Below are 16,448 nucleotides of genomic sequence, written 5' to 3'. Positions count from 1 at the left end.
AGATCAAGATATGTCATAAGCGTTGTGATGAAAAACTTCTAAACACAAGATGATGCTGAGGTTTGGAAACCTCTCCCACAAATGAAAACTGATGCTGAATTATTTGTTCATTATGAATCTGAGGTTGGTATAACTATTGATATCTGTTGATCTATGGGGACAACGGTGAAATGTAGAATTGGGCCACAGATCAGCTGAGATCTCACTGAGAGGCAGAACAGGCTTGACTCACACAATGGTTGCGAGGGCGAGCCGTTACGGAACATTACGCCTCTAGTTTCACACCCCACCCGATTTCACACATTATTGAAGTCAGCGCAGAGTGAAATAGTGCGGGATTTAAATCTGACATTCGACCCCTTCTGGTCTATTTGTCGCTTGCTGGTTGGGTGAACATTGTCAGGCGGGCGTGGATGTGGATCCAGCAGAGGTGTTTTATTATGACATTTGAACAAGAATGCTTATATGAAACCTGCCGTGCCTGATATATTATTGCTGTTTCAGATCCATTACCACAACCCATCCTGTCTCTGGATCCACCATCGAGTGTTATTCTACCGGGAGAAGAGGTTCCACTCGTCTGTCGTTTCCCTCTCACCCTCTGCAATGTGGAAATTTACAGGTATCTCGAAGAGCTATCACCCTATGTTAGTGAAGTAAACTACACCGCCAAAGTGAAGCTTGAGGCTGATATAAAGTGGAAAGGTAATAACGGCTACACCTGTAAATATCGAAAATACTTCGAGAACAACAGGACCTGGGCATGTTCCCCATACAGTGATTCGGTGCAGCTAATTGTAACAGGTAAGGGAGACACACCGGCATTCTCACTCACCAAATAACACTCAGAATCACAGAATAGCACAGCTAAGCAATAGGCCCTTCGGCCCCTCGTGACTGTGCTGTCTCTTTGAAAGAGATCTCCAATCAATTCCCCTCACTGTTCCTGATAGCGCTAATGCCCCAGCACCGCCTCCAGCAGCAATAGCAGGACGACATCCACCACCATCCTTTCAGCATTTAACAATCCGCATTCCACTCCTCTTATTGAAACTGTTTCTACCACAGGGTCACTCAGGTCGAAATCACAACTCTGTTTGTGTAAACAACAAACTGCCAGCAATTTCCAGTTTTGCATTTCATTAACGCTAGCTATCTTAAATTCTACCCTTGAATTATCCACAATCCTATCAATGATAACTGTGTCATCAATTATTATGCCAGAACCATTGATAGGCCAGATCACCTCCCTTCAATTTAATCTTTGTATGTTCAAACTGGAAAACAGCATTGCGCCCCTCTCTCATCAAACTGAATATTCCTGGTAGTGAGAGTTGACTGAGATGTCCTAAATGAACCCGAGACTTAGAGTGGACAACAGGAAGTGCAAAAGATCAGATGGCAAAATAGGCATTACTTCGAAATATGTATCACACTGAGAGAGGAGACGGCACACAGAGAGACTGTATAGGAGCATCTCACAGAGAGCACTCCCATCATACAGAGACTGTATCAATGTCCCTCACTGAGAGAGGAGTCCCTTCACACAGAGACTGTATCAGTGTATCTCACTGAGAGAGGAGTCCCTTCACACAGAGACTGTATCAGTGTATCTCACTGAGAGAGGAGTCCCTTCACACAGAGACTGTATCAGTGTACATCACTGAGAGAGGAGTCCCTTCACACAGAGACTGTATCAGTGTATCTCACTGAGAGAGGAGACCCTTCACACATAGACTGTATCTGTATATCTCACTGAGAGAGGAGTCCCTTCACTCAGAGACTGTATCAGTGTCCCTCACTGAGAGAGGAGTCCCTTCACACAGAGACTGTATCAGTGTCCCTCACTGAGAGAGGAGTCCCTTCACACAGAGACTGTATCAGTGTCCCTCACTGAGAGAGGAGTCCCTTCACTCAGACTGTATCAGTGTATCTCACTGAGAGAGGAGTCCCATCACACAGAGACTGTATCAGTGTATCTCACTGAGAGAGGAGTCCCTTTACACAGAGACTGTATCAGTGTATCTCACTGAGAGAGGAGTCCCATCACACAGAGACTGTATCAGTGTATCTCACTGAGAGAGGAGTCCCTTCACACAGAGACTGTATCAGTGTATCTCACTGAGAGAGGAGTCCCTTCACACAGAGACTGTATCAGTGTTTCTCACTGAGAGAGGAGACCCTTCATACAGAGACTGTATCTGTATATCTCACTGAGAGAGGAGTCCCTTCACTCAGAGACTGTATCAGTGTATCTCACTGAGAGAGGAGACCCTTCACACAGAGACTATCTGTATATCTCACTGAGAGAGGAGTCCCTTCACTCAGAGACTGTATCAGTGTCCCTCACTGAGAGAGGAGTCCCTTCACACAGAGACTGTATCAGTGTATCTCACTGAGAGAGGAGACCCTTCACACAGAGACTGTATCTGTATATCTCACTGAGAGAGGAGTCCCTTCACACAGAGACTGTATCAGTGTATCTCACTGAGAGAGGAGTCCCTTCACACAGAGACTGTATCAGTGTATCTCACTGAGAGAGGAGTCCCTTCACACAGAGACTGTATCAGTGTATCTCACTGAGAGAGGAGTCCCTTCACACATAGACTGTATCAGTGTATCTCACTGAGAGAGGAGTCCCTTCACACATAGACTGTATCAGTGTATCTCACCGGGAGAGGAGTCCCATCACACAGAGACTGTATCAGTGTATCTCACTGAGAGAGGAGTCCCTTCACACAGAGACTGTATAAGTGTCCCTCACTGAGAGAGCTGATCCCTCACAAGTTTTGTGGGGCATCAGCCAACCCACCCTTCTCATTTAATCCCCATCACTGTCATTGCTGCAGCTTTATTTTTTTCTTTCGTGGTCCTTGGGTGTCGCTGGCCAGGGCAGCATTTATTGCCCATCCTTAATTGCCCCTTGAGAAGGTGGTGGTGAGCTGCCTTCTTCAACCGCTGCAGCCCCAGTGGTGTATGTACACCCACAGTGCTGTTAGGGAGGGAGTTCCAGGGTTTTGTCACTGTGGTGTAGGTACACCCACAGTGCTGTTCGGGAGGGAGCTCCAGGATTTTGTCCCTGTGGTGTAGGTACACCCACGGCGCTGTTAGGGAGGGTGTTCCAGGATTTTGTCCCTGTTGTGTAGGTACACCCACAGCGCTGTTAGGGAAGGAGTTCCAGGATTTTGTCCCTGTGGTGTATTTACACCCACAGTGCTGTTAGGGAGTGAGTTCCAGCATTTTGTCCATGTGGTGTAGGTACATCCACAGTGCTGTTAGGGAGGGAGTTCCAGGATTTTGTCTGTGTGGTGTATGTACACCCACAGTGCTGTTAGGGAGGGAGTTCCAGGATTTTGTGTCTGTAGAGTAGGTACACCCACGGTGCTGTTAGGGAGGGAGTTCCAGGATTTTGTCCGTGTGGTGTAGGTACACCCACAGTGCTGTTAGGGAGGGAGTTCCAGGATTTTGTGTCTGTAGAGTAGGTACACCCACAGTGCTGTTAGGGAGGGAGTTCCAGGATTTTCTCCGTGTGGTGTAGGTACACCCACAGTGCTGTTAGGGAGGGAGTTCCAGGATTTTGTCCCCGTGGTGTAGGTACACCCACAGCGCTGTTAGGGAGGGAGTTCCAGGATTTTGACCCAGCGACAGTGAAGGAACGGCCGATATATTCCCAAGTCAGGATGGTGAGTGGCTCGGAGGGGAACTTCCAGGTGGTGGTGTTCCCATGTGTCTGCTGCCCTTGTCCTTGTAGATGGTAGTGGTCATGGGTTTGGAAGGTGCTGTCTAAGGAGCCTTGGTGAGTTGCTGCAGTGCATCTTGTAGATGGTACACACACTGCTGCTACTGTGCGTCGGTGGTGGAGGGAGTGAATGATTGTGGATGGGGTGTCAATCCAGCGGGGCTGCTTTGTCCTGGATGGTGCCGAGCTTCTTCTGTGTTGTTGGAACTGTTAATCCAGCTGGAAATAGTGTCCCCTGAACTGCCCTATCGAAATGCTCCTTGACTTTGAACAACTGCATTCAATGTCCCCTTGACCTTCCCTTCTCCCAGCAGAAACAGTTCTGTTTCTCTTATCTCACCATCTAACTGATCCCTCCAATCCCTGTTGAGATTGTGGCTGTACCTGCACTGTATCCTTTCCAAGCTCACTCTCCTAATTTCCCGCTGGCTTCTCGCTATTAATAACAGATCTGTTATGCTGCACGCAGTCTGTTTATGACAGAGCTGGTTCCAAAGCCCACAGTCTCTGTAGACCCTGCCTCTCGTGTGTTCACCGTGGGGGTACAAGTTCACATTAACTACATCACCAACTACCCAAGTCTCATCTCCCACCTGTATAGAGGACCTGACAATGAACCTATTGATAGCAGGAATGTCCCAGTGTCTGACTGGCCAGTCATCTTCACCATGACAGACCTCGACCCCAATGATACCGGGAATTACTCCTGTGGCTTTGAGAAAATGGTGAAAGGGACAGGTTATATATCACTCCGCAGCGAGTCCGTGGAAATGAGTGTGAAAGGTGCATAATGCCTTCAAACGTAAAAATATTAGCCAGTTTTCAAACCCATCCATGGCCACTCCCTCTCGATCTCTGTAACCTCCTCCAGCCCCTACAATTCTCACCCTCCTGTTCAAATCCCTCCCTCACCCCCTCCCTCCATATCTCTGTAACCTCCTCCAAACCCTACAATTCTCACCCTCCTGTTTAGACCCCTCCATTGACACTCGCCCCCTCCCTCCCTATCTCTGTAACCTCCTCCAGCCCCTACAATTCTCACCCTCCTGTTCAAATCCCTCCCACACCCCCTCCATCCCTATCTCTGTAACCTCCTCCAGCCCCTACAATTCTCACCCTCCTGTTCAAATCCCACCCTCACCCCCTCCCTCCATATCTCTGTAACCTCCTCCAAACCCTACAATTCTCATTCTCCTGTTTAGACCCCTCCATTGACACTCGCCCCCTCCCTCCCTATCTCTGTAAAATCCTCCAGCCCCTACAATTCTCATCCACCTGTTCAAATCCATCCCTCACCCCCTCCCTCTCTATCTCTGTAACCTCCGCCAGCCCCTACAATTCTCATCCTCCTGTTCAAATCCCTCCCTCACCCCCTCCCTCTCTATCTCTGTAACATCCTCCAGCCCCTACAATTCTCACCCTCCTGTTCAAATCCCTCCCTCACCCCCTCCCTCCCTATCTCTGTAACCTCCTCTAGCCCCTACAATTCTCACCCTCCTTTTCAAATCCCTCCCTCACCCCCCTCCCTCCATATCTCTATAACCTCCTCCAAACCCTACAATTCTCACCCTCCTGTTTAGACCTCTCCATTGACACTCACCCCCTTCCCTCCCTATCTCTGTAAAATCCTCCACCCCTACAATTCTCATCCTCCTGTTCAAATCCCTCCCTCACCCCCTCCCTCTCTATCTCTATCACCTCCTCCAGCCTCTACAATTCTCATCCTCCTGTTCAAACCACTCCCTCACCCCCTCCCTCCCTATCTCTGTAACCTCCTCCAGCCCCTACAATTCTCATCCTCCTGTTCAAATCCCTCTCTCACCCCCTCCCTCCCTATCTCTGTAACCTCCTCGAGCCCCTGCAATTCTCATCCTCCTGTTCAAATCCCTCCATGGCTCCTCACCCAAGCCCCATGTTTCTAACCAAGGACAATGTGATTTATTTCCCAGTCACGTCCACATATTCACAAATGTTTTTTCTTTGCACCGTGTGTTCTATTTATTGCAGATAAACTTCCAAAGCCCACACTCTCTATAGAGACGGTCTCTGGTGTGGTGACAGTGGGGGAACGAGTTCAGTTTAACTGCACCACCAGCTACCCAATCCCCATCTCCCACTTGTACAAGAAACGTGGCAAAAAGCCGGTAGAGACCCGGAATGTCTCAGACTCTGAACGGTCAGTCATCTTGACCATGAAAGATCTCGAACCAGAGGATAGTGGGGAATACAGCTGCAATTTTGAGAAAACGGTGAAAGGGAAAGTGTATGAGTCACCCCGGAGTAACTTTGTGGAGATCAATGTTACCGGTGAGTGATCTCTTAGTTACTGGATCTCGGTCTCAGTATTTTAGCAACCTAATGATGTTATACCTTCAATAATGACTTTCGATTGAATCAAACTTGTGTTTAGTTAGCAATAGGCTAGTGAGGCAGACAGAGAGACAGATAGAGGGAAAGATAGATAGAGACGGAGAGAGACAGACAGAGAGACAGATAGAGGGAAAGATAGATAGAGACAGAGAGAGACAGACAGAGAGACAGATAGAGGGAAATATAGATAGAGACAGAGAGAGACAGACAGAGAGGCAGATAGAGGGAACGATAGATAGAGACAGAGAGAGACAGACAGAGAGGCAGATAGAGGGAACGATAGATAGAGACAGAGAGAGACAGACAGACAGACAGGGACAGGGACAGAGAGAGAGGTAAAGAAAGAACAAAAAAGAGCAAGACAGAGAGGGAGACAGAGAGACGGAAAATGCAAAGAGAGAGATAGAGAGAGAAAGAGACAGACAGAGAGAGAGACAGACAGACAGAGAGAGAGAGGGACAGTCAGATAGGGACAGTCAGAGAGGGACAGTCAGAGAGGGACAGTCAGAGAGAGAGACCTACAGAGAGAGAGAGAGTCAAAGAGAGGCGAATACAGACAGACAGAGAGGGAGAGACAGGGAGACAGAGAGAGAGAGAGAGAGAGGGACAGAGGCAGAGAGAGAGAGACTGAGAGAGAGAAACAGAGAGAGAGACAGGCAGACAGAACTCACAGAGAGCGAGAGAGAGAGAGGGAGGGAGCCATGGAGAGAAGCAGAGAGAGAGATAGATATAGAGAGAGAGATCAGAGAAAGGGTGAGAGAGATCTCTAGCACAACTGTTACTCCATTTGATGACAAGCCGGCAGTAGGATTTGATCCTGGGATAAAGGAGGTCAGCCTTCACTTATACTCACACACTGCCTGACTGTGCACTTCCAACCCATCTGAAAATACCACCTTTTAGAGGCAACATGCTCCTTCTTTAAACTATTCGCCCACTGTGGGCTGCACGTTAACATCTCTGCTCTTACCCTCTATCTCTGTAACCTCCTTCAGCCCCTACAATTCTCATCTTCATGTTCAAATCCCCCCCTCACCCCCTCCCTCCCTATCTCTGTAACCTACTCCAGCCCCTACAATTCCCATCCTCCTGTTCAAATCCCTTCCTCACACCCCTTCCTCCCTATCTCTGTAACCTCCTCCAGCCCCTACAATTCTCATCTTCATGTTCAAATCCCTCCCTCACCCCCTCCCTCCCTATCTCTGTAACCTCCTCCAGCCCCTACAATTCACACCCTCCTGTTCCAATCCCTCCCTCGCCCCTCCCTCCCTCTCTCTGTAACCTCCTCCAGCTCCTACTATTCTCATCCTCCTGGTCCAATCCCTCCCTCACCCCCTCCCTCCCTATCTCTGTAACCTCCTCCAGCCCGTACAATTCTCACCCTCCTGTTCAAATCCCTCCCTCACCCCCTCCCTCCCTATCTCTGTAACCTCCTCCAGCCCCTACAATTCTCATCCTCCTGTTCCAATCCCTCCCTCACCCCCAACCTCCCTCTCTCTGTAACCTCCTCCAGCCCCTACAATTCAAATCCTCCTGTTCAAATCCCTCCCTCACCGCTCCCTCCCAATCTATGTAACCTTCTCCAGCCTCTACAATTCTCACCCTCCTGTTCCAATACCTCCCTCACCCCCTCCCTCCCTATCTCTGTAATCTACTCCAGCCCCTACAATTCTCACCCTCCTGTTCAAATCCCTCCCTCACCCCCTTCCTCCCTATCTCAGTAACCTCCTTCAGCTCCTACAATTCTCATCCTCCTGTTTAAATCCCTCCCTCACCCCCTCCCTCCCTATCTCTGTAACCTCCTCTAGCCCCAACAATTCTCATCCTGCTGTTCAATTCCCTCCATCACTCGCTCCCTCTCTATCTCTGTAAGCTCCTCCAGACCCTACAAATCTCATCCTCCTGTTCAAATCCCTCCCTCACCCCGTCCCTCCCTATCTCTGTAAACTCCTCCAGTCTCTACAGTTGTCATCCTGCTGTTCAAATCCATCCCTCACCCTTCCCACCCTATCTCTGTAACCTCCTCCAGCTCCTACAATTCTCATCCTCCTGTTCCAATCACTCCCTCACACCTCCATCTCTCTCTCTGTAACCTCCTCCAGCTCCCACTATTCTCATCCTCCTGTTCCAATCCCTCCCTCACCCCCTCCCTCCCTATCTCTGTAACCTCGTCCAGCTCCTACAATACTGATCCTCCTGTTCCAATGCCTCACTCACCCCCTCACCCTATCTCTGTAACATCCTCCGGCCCTTACAATTCTCATCCTCCTGTTCCAATCCCTCCCTAACACCCTCCCTCCCTATCTCTGTAACCTCCTCCAGCCCCTACAATTCTCATCCTCCTGTTCAATTCCCTCCCTCACCCCCTCCCTCCCTCCCTCCCTCTCTCTGTTACTTCCTCTAGCCCCTGCAATTCCCATCCTCCTGTTCAAATCCCTCCCTCAACCCCTCCCTTCCTATCTCTGTAACCTCCTCCAGCCCCTGCAATTCTCATTCTCCTGTTCAAGACCCTCCCTCACACCCTCCCTCCCTATCTCTGTAACCTCCTCCAGCCCCTACATTTCTCATCCTCCTGTTCAAATCCCTGCCTCACCCCTCCCTCCCTATCTCTGTAACCTACTCCAGCCCCTGCAATTCTCATCCTCCTGTTCAAATCCCACCCTCACCCCCTCCCTCCCTATCTCTGTAACCTCCTCCAGGCCCTACAATTCTCATCCTCCAGTTCAAATCCCTCCCTCACCCCCTCCCTCCCTACCTATGTAATCTCCTGCAGCCGCTACAATTCTCACCCTCCTGTTCGAATTACTCCCTCAACCCTTCCCTCCCTATCTCTGTAACCTCCTCGAACCCCTACAATTCTCATCCTCCTGTTCAAATCTCTCCCTCACCCCCTCCCTCCCTATCTCTGTAACCTCCTCCAGCTCCTACAATTCTCATCCTCCTGTTCCAATCCCTCCCTCACCCCTCCCTCCCTCTCTCTGTGACCTCCTCCAGCTCCTACTATTCTCATCCTCCTGTTCCAATCCCTCCGTCACCACCTCCCTCCCTATCTCTGTAACCTCCTCCAGCCACTACAATTCTCACCCTTTTGATCAAATCCCTCACTCACCCCCTCCCTCCCTATCTCTGTAACCTCCTCCAGCTCCTACAATTCTCATCCTCCTGTTCCAATCCCTCCCTCACCCCCTCCCTCCCTATCTCTGTAACATCCTCCAGCCCCTACAATTCTCATCCTCCTGTTCATATCCCTCCCTCACCCCCTCCCTCCCTGTCTATGTAAACTCCTCCAGCCCCTACAATTCTCATCCTCCTATTCAAATCCCTCCCTCACCCCCTCCATCCCTATCTCTGTAACCTTCTCCAGCCCCTACAATTCTCATACTCCTGATTGAAATCCCTCCCTCACACCCCTCCCTCCCTGTCTCTGTAATTTCCTCCAGCCCCTACAATTCTCATCTTCGTGTTCAAATCCTTAACTCAACCTCTACCTCCCTATCTCTGTAACCTCCACCAGCCCTACTATTCTCATCCTCCTGTTCAAATCCGTCCCTCAGACCCTCCCTCCCTATCTCTGTAAACTCCACCAGCCCCTATAATTCCCATCCTCCCGTTCAAATCCCTCCCTCACCCCTCCGTCCGAATCTATGTGACCTCCTCCAGTCCCTACAATTCTCATGCTCCTTTTCAAACCCCTCCCACACCCCCTCCCTCACTATCTCTGTAACCTCCTCCAGCCACTACAATTCTCTCCCTCCTGTTCAAATTACTCCCTCAAACCTTCCCACCCTATCTCTATAACCTCCTCCAACCCCTACAATACTCATCCTCCTGTTCAAATCTCTCCCTCACCCCCTCCCTCCCTATCTCTGTAACCTACTCCTGCCCCTACAATCCTCATCCCCCTGTTCAAATCCCTCCCTCACCCCCTCCCTCCCTATCTCTGTAAACTCCTCCAGCCCCTACAATTCTCATCCTCCTATTCAAATCCCTCCCTCACCTTCTCCCTCCCTTTCTCTGTAACCTCCTCCTGCACCTTCAAATCTCATTCTCCTATTCAAATCCGTCCCTCACCCCCTCCCTCCGTATCTCTGTAACCTCCTCCAGTCTCTGCAATCCTCATCCTCAGGTTCAAATCCCTTCCTCACCCGATCCCTCCCTTTCTCTGTAACCTCCTCCAGACCCTACAATTCTCATCCTCCTGTTCAAATCCCTCCCTCATGCCCTCCCTCCCTATCGCTGCAACCTCCTCCAGCCGCTACAATTCTCATCCTCCTGTTCAAAACCCTCCCTCACACCATCCCTCCCGATCTCTGTAACCTCCTCCAGCCCCTACAATTCTCATCCTCCTGTTCGAATCACTCCCTCACTCCCTCCCTCGCTATCTCTGTAACTGCCTCAAGACCCTACACTTCTCATTCCCTGTTCAAATACCTCCCTCACCCCCTCCCTCCGTATCTCTGTAACCTACTCCTGCCCCTACAATTCTCATCCCCCTGTTCAAATCCCTCCCTCACACCCTCTCCCTCCCCATCGCTGCAACCTCCTCCAGCCGCTACAATTCTCAAACTCCTGTTCAAATCCCTCCCTCGCCCCCTCCCTCCCTATCTCTGTAATCTTCTCCAGCTCCTACAATTCTCATCCTCCTGTTCAAATCCCTCCCTCACACCGTCCCTCCCTATCTCTGTCACCTCTTCCAGCCCCTACAATTCTTCCACTCCTGATTCAAATCCCTCCCTCACGCCCCTCCCTCCCTATCTCTGTAACCTCCTCCAGCCACTACAATTCTCATTATCATGTTCAAATCCCACCCTCACCCCCTCCCTCCCTATCTCTGTAACCTCCTCCAGCCCCTACAATTCTCATTATCATGTTCAAATCCCACTCTCACCCCCTCCCTCCCGATCTCTGTAACCTACTCCTGCCCCTACAATTCTCATCCTCCTATTCAAATCCCTCCCTCACCAGATCCCTCCCTATCTCTGTAACCTCCTCCAGCCCCTACAATTCTCAACCTCCTGTTCAAATCACTCCCTCAATCCCTCCCTCCCTATCTCGATAACCTCCTCCAGGCCCTACAATTCACATCCTCCTTTTCAAATCCCTCCCTCAGCCCTCCCTCCCTATCTCTGTAACCTCCTTCAGCCCCTACAATTCTCATCCTCCTATTGAAATCCCTCCCTCAACCCCTCCCTCCCTATCTCTTTAACCTCCTCCAGACCCTACAATTCTCATCCTCCTGTTCGAATCCCTCCCTCACCCCCTCCCTCCCTATATCTGGAACCTCCTCCAGTCTCTACAATACTCATCTTCTGCTCAATTCCCTCCCTCACACCCTCCCTCCCTATCTCTGTAACCTCCTCCAGCCCCTACAATTCTCATCCTTCTGTTCAAATCCCTCGCTCACACCCTCCGTCCCTATCTCTGTAACCTCCAACAGCCCCTACAATTATCATCCCCCTGTTCAAATCTCTCCCTCACCCCCTCCCTTCCTATCTCTGTAACCTCCTCCAGCATCTACAATTCACATCCTGATGTTCAAATCCCTCCTTCACCCCCTCCCTCCCTATCTCTGTAACCTCCTCAAGCCCCAACAATTCTCCACCTCCTGTTCAAATCCCTCCCTCACCCCCCACTCCCTATCTCTGTAACGTCCTCCAGCCCTTACAATTCTCATCCTCCTGTTCAAATCACTCCCTCACTCCCTCCCTCCCTATCTCTGTAACTGCCTCAAGCCCCTACACTTCTCATCCTCCTGTTCCAATCCCTCACTCACCCCCTCCCGCCCTATCTCTGTAACCTCCTCCAGCCCCTACAATTCTCATCCTCCTGTTCAAATCCCTCCCTCACCCCCCACTCCCTATCTCTGTAACCTCCTCCAGGCCCTATATTTCACATCCTCCTGTTCAAATCCCTTCCTCACCCCTTCCCACCATATCTCTGTACCCGCCTCCAGCCCACACAATTCTCATCCTCCTGTTCAAATCCCCCCCTCACCCCTTCCCTCACTATCTCTTTAACCTCCTCCAGCCCCTACAATTCTCATCCTGCAGTTCAAATCCTTCCCTCACTCCCTCCCTATCTCAGTAACCTCCTCCAGCCCCTACACTTCCCATCCCCTGTTCAAATCCCTCCTTCACTCCCTCCCTCCCTATCTCTGTAACCTCCTCCAGCCCCTACAATTCTCATCCTCCTGTTCAAATCGCTCCCTCACCCCCTGCCTTCCTATCTCTGTAACCTCCCCCAGTCCCTACAATTCTCATCCTCCTGTTCAAATCCCTCCCTCACCCCCTGCCTCCCTATCTCTGTAACCTCCTCCAGCTCCTACAATTCTCATCCTCCTGTTCCAATCCCTCCCTCAGCCCCTCCCTCCCTATCTCTGTAACATCCTCCAGCCCCTACAATTCTCATCCTCCTGCTCCAATCCCTCCCTAACCCCCTCCCTCCCTATCTCTGTAACCTCCTCCAGCCCCTGCCATTCTAATCCTCCTGTTCAAATCCCTCCCTCCCTATCTCTGTAACATCCTCCAGCCCCTACAATTCTCATCCGCCTGTTCAAATCCCTCCCTCACCCCCTCCCTCCCTATCTCTGTAACGTCCACCAGACCCTGCAATTCTCCACCTCCTGTTCAAATCCCTCCCTCACCCCCTCCCTCCCTCTCTCGGTTACCTCCTCCAGCCCCTACAATTCTCATCCTCCTGTACGAATCCCTCCCTCAACCCCTCCCTCACTATCTCTGTAACCTCCTCCAGGACCTACATTTCACATCCTCCTGTTCTAATCCCACTCTCACCCCCTCCCTCACTATCTCTTTAACCTCCTCCAGCCCATACAATTCTCAACCTCATGTTCAAATCCCTCCCACACGCCCTACCTCCCTATCTCTTCAACCTCCTCCAGCCGGTACAATTCTCATCATCCCGTTCAAATCCCTCCCTCACCCCTCCCTCCCTATATCTGTAACCTCCTCCAGCCCCTGCAATTCTCATCCTCCTGTTCAAATCCCTCCCTCACCCCTTCCCTCCCTATCTCTGTAACCTCCTCCAGCCCCTACAATTCTCATCTTCCAGTTCAAATCCCTCCCTCATCACCTCCCTCCCTATCTATTTAACCTCCTCCAGCCCCTACAATTCTCACCCTACTGTTTGAATTACTTCCTCAACCCTTCCCTCCCTATCTCTGTAACCTCCTCCAACCCCTACAATTCTCATCCTCCTGTTCAAATCTCTCCCTCACCATCTCCCTCCCTATCTCGGTAACTTCCTCCAGCTCCTACAATTCTCTTCCTCCTGTTCCAATCCCTCACTCACCCCTCCCTCCCTCTCTCAGTAACCTCCTCCAGCTCCAACTATTCTCATCCTCCTGTTCCAATCCCTCCATCACCCCCTCCCTATCTCTGTAACCTCCTCCAGCCATTACAATTCTCAGTCCTTTGTTCAAAACCCTCACTCACCCCATCCCTCCCTATCTCTGTATCCTCCTCCAGCGCCTACAATTCTCATCCTCCAGTTCAAATCCCTCCCTCACCCCCTCATTCCCTATCTCTGTAACCTCCTCCAGCCCCTACAATTCTCATACTCCTGTTCCAATCACTCCCTCTTCCCTTCCCTCACCATCTCTGTAACCTCCTCCAGCCCCAACAATTCTCATCCTCCAGTTCAAATCCCTCCCTCAGCCCCTCCCTCCCTATCTCTGTAAACCCCTCCAGCTTCTACACTTCTCATCCTCCTGTTGAAATCCCTCCCTCAACCCCTCCCACCCTATCTCTGTAATCTCCTCCAGCCCCTACAATTCTCATCCTCGAGTTCAAATCCCTCCTTCACACCCCCCCTCCCTATCTCTTTAACCTCCTCCAGCCCCTAGAATTCTCCACCTCCTGTTCAAATGCCTCCCTCACCCCCTCCCTCCCTATCTCTCTAACCTCCTCCAGCCCCTACAATTCTCATCCTCCTGTTCAAATCACTCCATGGCCTCTCCCTCCCTATCTCTGTAACGTCCTCCAGCCCCTACAATTCTCATCCTCCTGTTCAAATCCCTCCCGCACCCCCTGCCTCCCTATCTCTTTAAATACCTCCAGCCCCTACAATTCTCATCCTCCTTCAAATCCCTCCCTCACCCCCTCCCTCCCTAACTCTGTAACCTCCTCCAGCCCCTACAATTCTCATTTTCATGTTCAAATCCCTCGCACACCCCCTCCCTCCCTATCTCTGTAACCTTCACCAGGCCCTACAATTCTCCACCTCCTGTTCAAATCCCTCCCTCACCCCCGCCCTCCCTGTCTTTGTAAACTCCTCCCGCTCCTACAATTCTCATCCTCCTGTTCAAATCCATTCCTCACCCCCTCCCTCCCTATCTCTGTAACCTCCTCCAGCCCCTACAATTCTCATCCTCCTGTTCAAATCCCTCCCTCACCCCCTCCGTCCCAATCTCTGTAACCTCCTCCAGCCCCTACAATTCTCATCCTCCTGTTCATATCCCTCCCTCACTCCCTCCCTCCCTATCTCTGTAACCTCCTCCAGCCCCTACAATTCTCATCCACCAGTTCAAATCCCTCCCTCACCCCCTCATTCCCTATCTCTGTAACCTCCTCCAGCCCCTACAATTCTCATCCTCCTGTTCCAATCACTCCCTCATCCCTTTTCTCCCCATCTCTGTAACCTCCTCCAGCCCCAACAATTCTCATCCTCCAGTTCAAAACCCTCCCTCACCCCTCCCTCCCAATCTCTGTAACCTCCTCCAGCCCCTACAATTCTCATCCTCCTATTCAAATACCTCCCTCACTGCCCTCCCTCCCTATTTCTGTAACCACCTCCAGCCCCAAAAATTCTCATTTTCATGTTAAAATCCCTCCCTCACCCCCTCCCTCCCTATCTCTGTAACCTCCTCCTGCCCCTACAATTCTCATCTTCCTGTTCAAATCTCTTCCGAACCCCCACCCTCCCTATCTCTGTACCCTCCTCCAGCCCCTACAATTCTAATCCTACTGTTCAAATCCCTCCCTCTCCCCCTCCCTCCCTATCTCTGTAACCTTCTCCAGCCCCTACAATTCTCATCCTCCTGTTCAAATCACTCCATGGCCCCTCCCTCTCTATCTCTGTAACGTACTCCAACCCCAACAATTCTGATCCTTCTGTTCAAATCCCTCCCTCACCCCCTCCCTCCCTAACTCTGTAACCTCCTCCAGCCCCTACAATTCTCATACTCCTGTTCATATCCCTCCTTCACACCCCTCCCTCCCTATCTCTGTAACAACCTCCAGCCCCTGTAATTCTCATTTTCATGTTCAAATCCCTCCATCACCCCCTCCCTCCCTATCTCTGTAACCTACTCCAGCCCCTTCAATTCTGATCCCCCTATTCAAATCCCTCCCTTACCCCCTCCCTCCCTATCTCTGTAACCTCCTCCAGCCCCTACAATTATCATCCTCCTGTTCAAATCCCTCCCTCATCCCTACTTCCCTATTTCAGTAACCTTCTCCAGCACCTACAATTCACATCCACCTTTTCAAATCCCTCCCTTACCCACGCCCTCCCTATGTCTGTAACCTCCTCCAGCCCCTTCAATTCTCATCCTCCTGTCCAAATGCCTCCCTCACCCCCACCCCCCTATCTCTGTAACCTCCTCCAGATTCTACAATTCTCATACTCCTATTCAAATCCCTCCCTCACAGTCCTCCCTCCCTATCTCTGTAACCTCCTCCAGCCACTACAATTCACATTCTCCTGTTCAAATTCCTCCCTCACCCCCTCTTTCGCTATCTCTGTAACCTCCTCCAGCCCCTACAATTCACCTCCTCCTGTTCAAATCCCTCCCCCACCCCCTGCCTCCCTATCTCTGTAACCTCCTCCAGCCCCGACAACTCTCATCCTCCTCTTCAAATCCCTCCCTGACTCCCTCACTCCCTGTCTCTGTAAACTCCTCCAGCCCCTACAATTCACATCCTCCTGTTAAAATCCCTCCCTCATCCACTCCCTCCCTATCTCAGTAACGTCCTCCAGCCCCTACAATTCTCATCCTCCTGTTCAAATCGCTCCCTCACCCCCTCCCTCCCTATATCTATAACCTCCTCCAGCCCCTACAATTCTCATCCTCCTGTTCCAATCACTCCCTCATCACCTCCCTCCCTATCTCTGTAACCTCCTCCAGCCCCTACAATACTCATCCCCCTGCTCAACTCCCTCCCTCACACCCCTCCCTCACTATCTCTGTAACCACCTCCAGCACCAGCAATTCTCATTTTGATGTTCAAATCCCTGCCTCACCCCCTCCTTCCCTATCTCTGTAACCTCCTCCAGCCCCTAAAATTCTCATCCTCTTGTTCAAATCCCTTCCTCACTCCTT

General features: G+C 51.0%; 1 protein-coding gene across 1 annotated transcript in view; it reads left to right on the top strand.

The window, feature by feature from the left end:
• Positions 1-504: 504 nt before the first annotated feature.
• The window catches only part of LOC144675731 (immunoglobulin superfamily member 1-like), a gene marked incomplete at its 5' end in the record, with an annotated part of 62,631 nt that continues 46,687 nt past the window's right edge, over positions 505-16,448 (top strand). Inside the window, 2 exons of the mRNA XM_078536351.1 lie at positions 505-804; positions 5,747-6,046. Of these exons, the coding sequence (XP_078392477.1) occupies positions 505-804; positions 5,747-6,046 (600 nt within the window). The remainder of the gene's footprint in view (positions 805-5,746; positions 6,047-16,448) is intronic.

This window comes from Cetorhinus maximus, unplaced genomic scaffold, assembly GCF_964194155.1.
Source record: "Cetorhinus maximus unplaced genomic scaffold, sCetMax3.hap1.1 HAP1_SCAFFOLD_1132, whole genome shotgun sequence".
Taxonomy (NCBI): domain Eukaryota; kingdom Metazoa; phylum Chordata; class Chondrichthyes; order Lamniformes; family Cetorhinidae; genus Cetorhinus; species Cetorhinus maximus.
The sequence above is the reverse complement of the archived record's forward strand: the minus strand, read 5'-3'. Positions and strand labels throughout refer to the sequence as shown.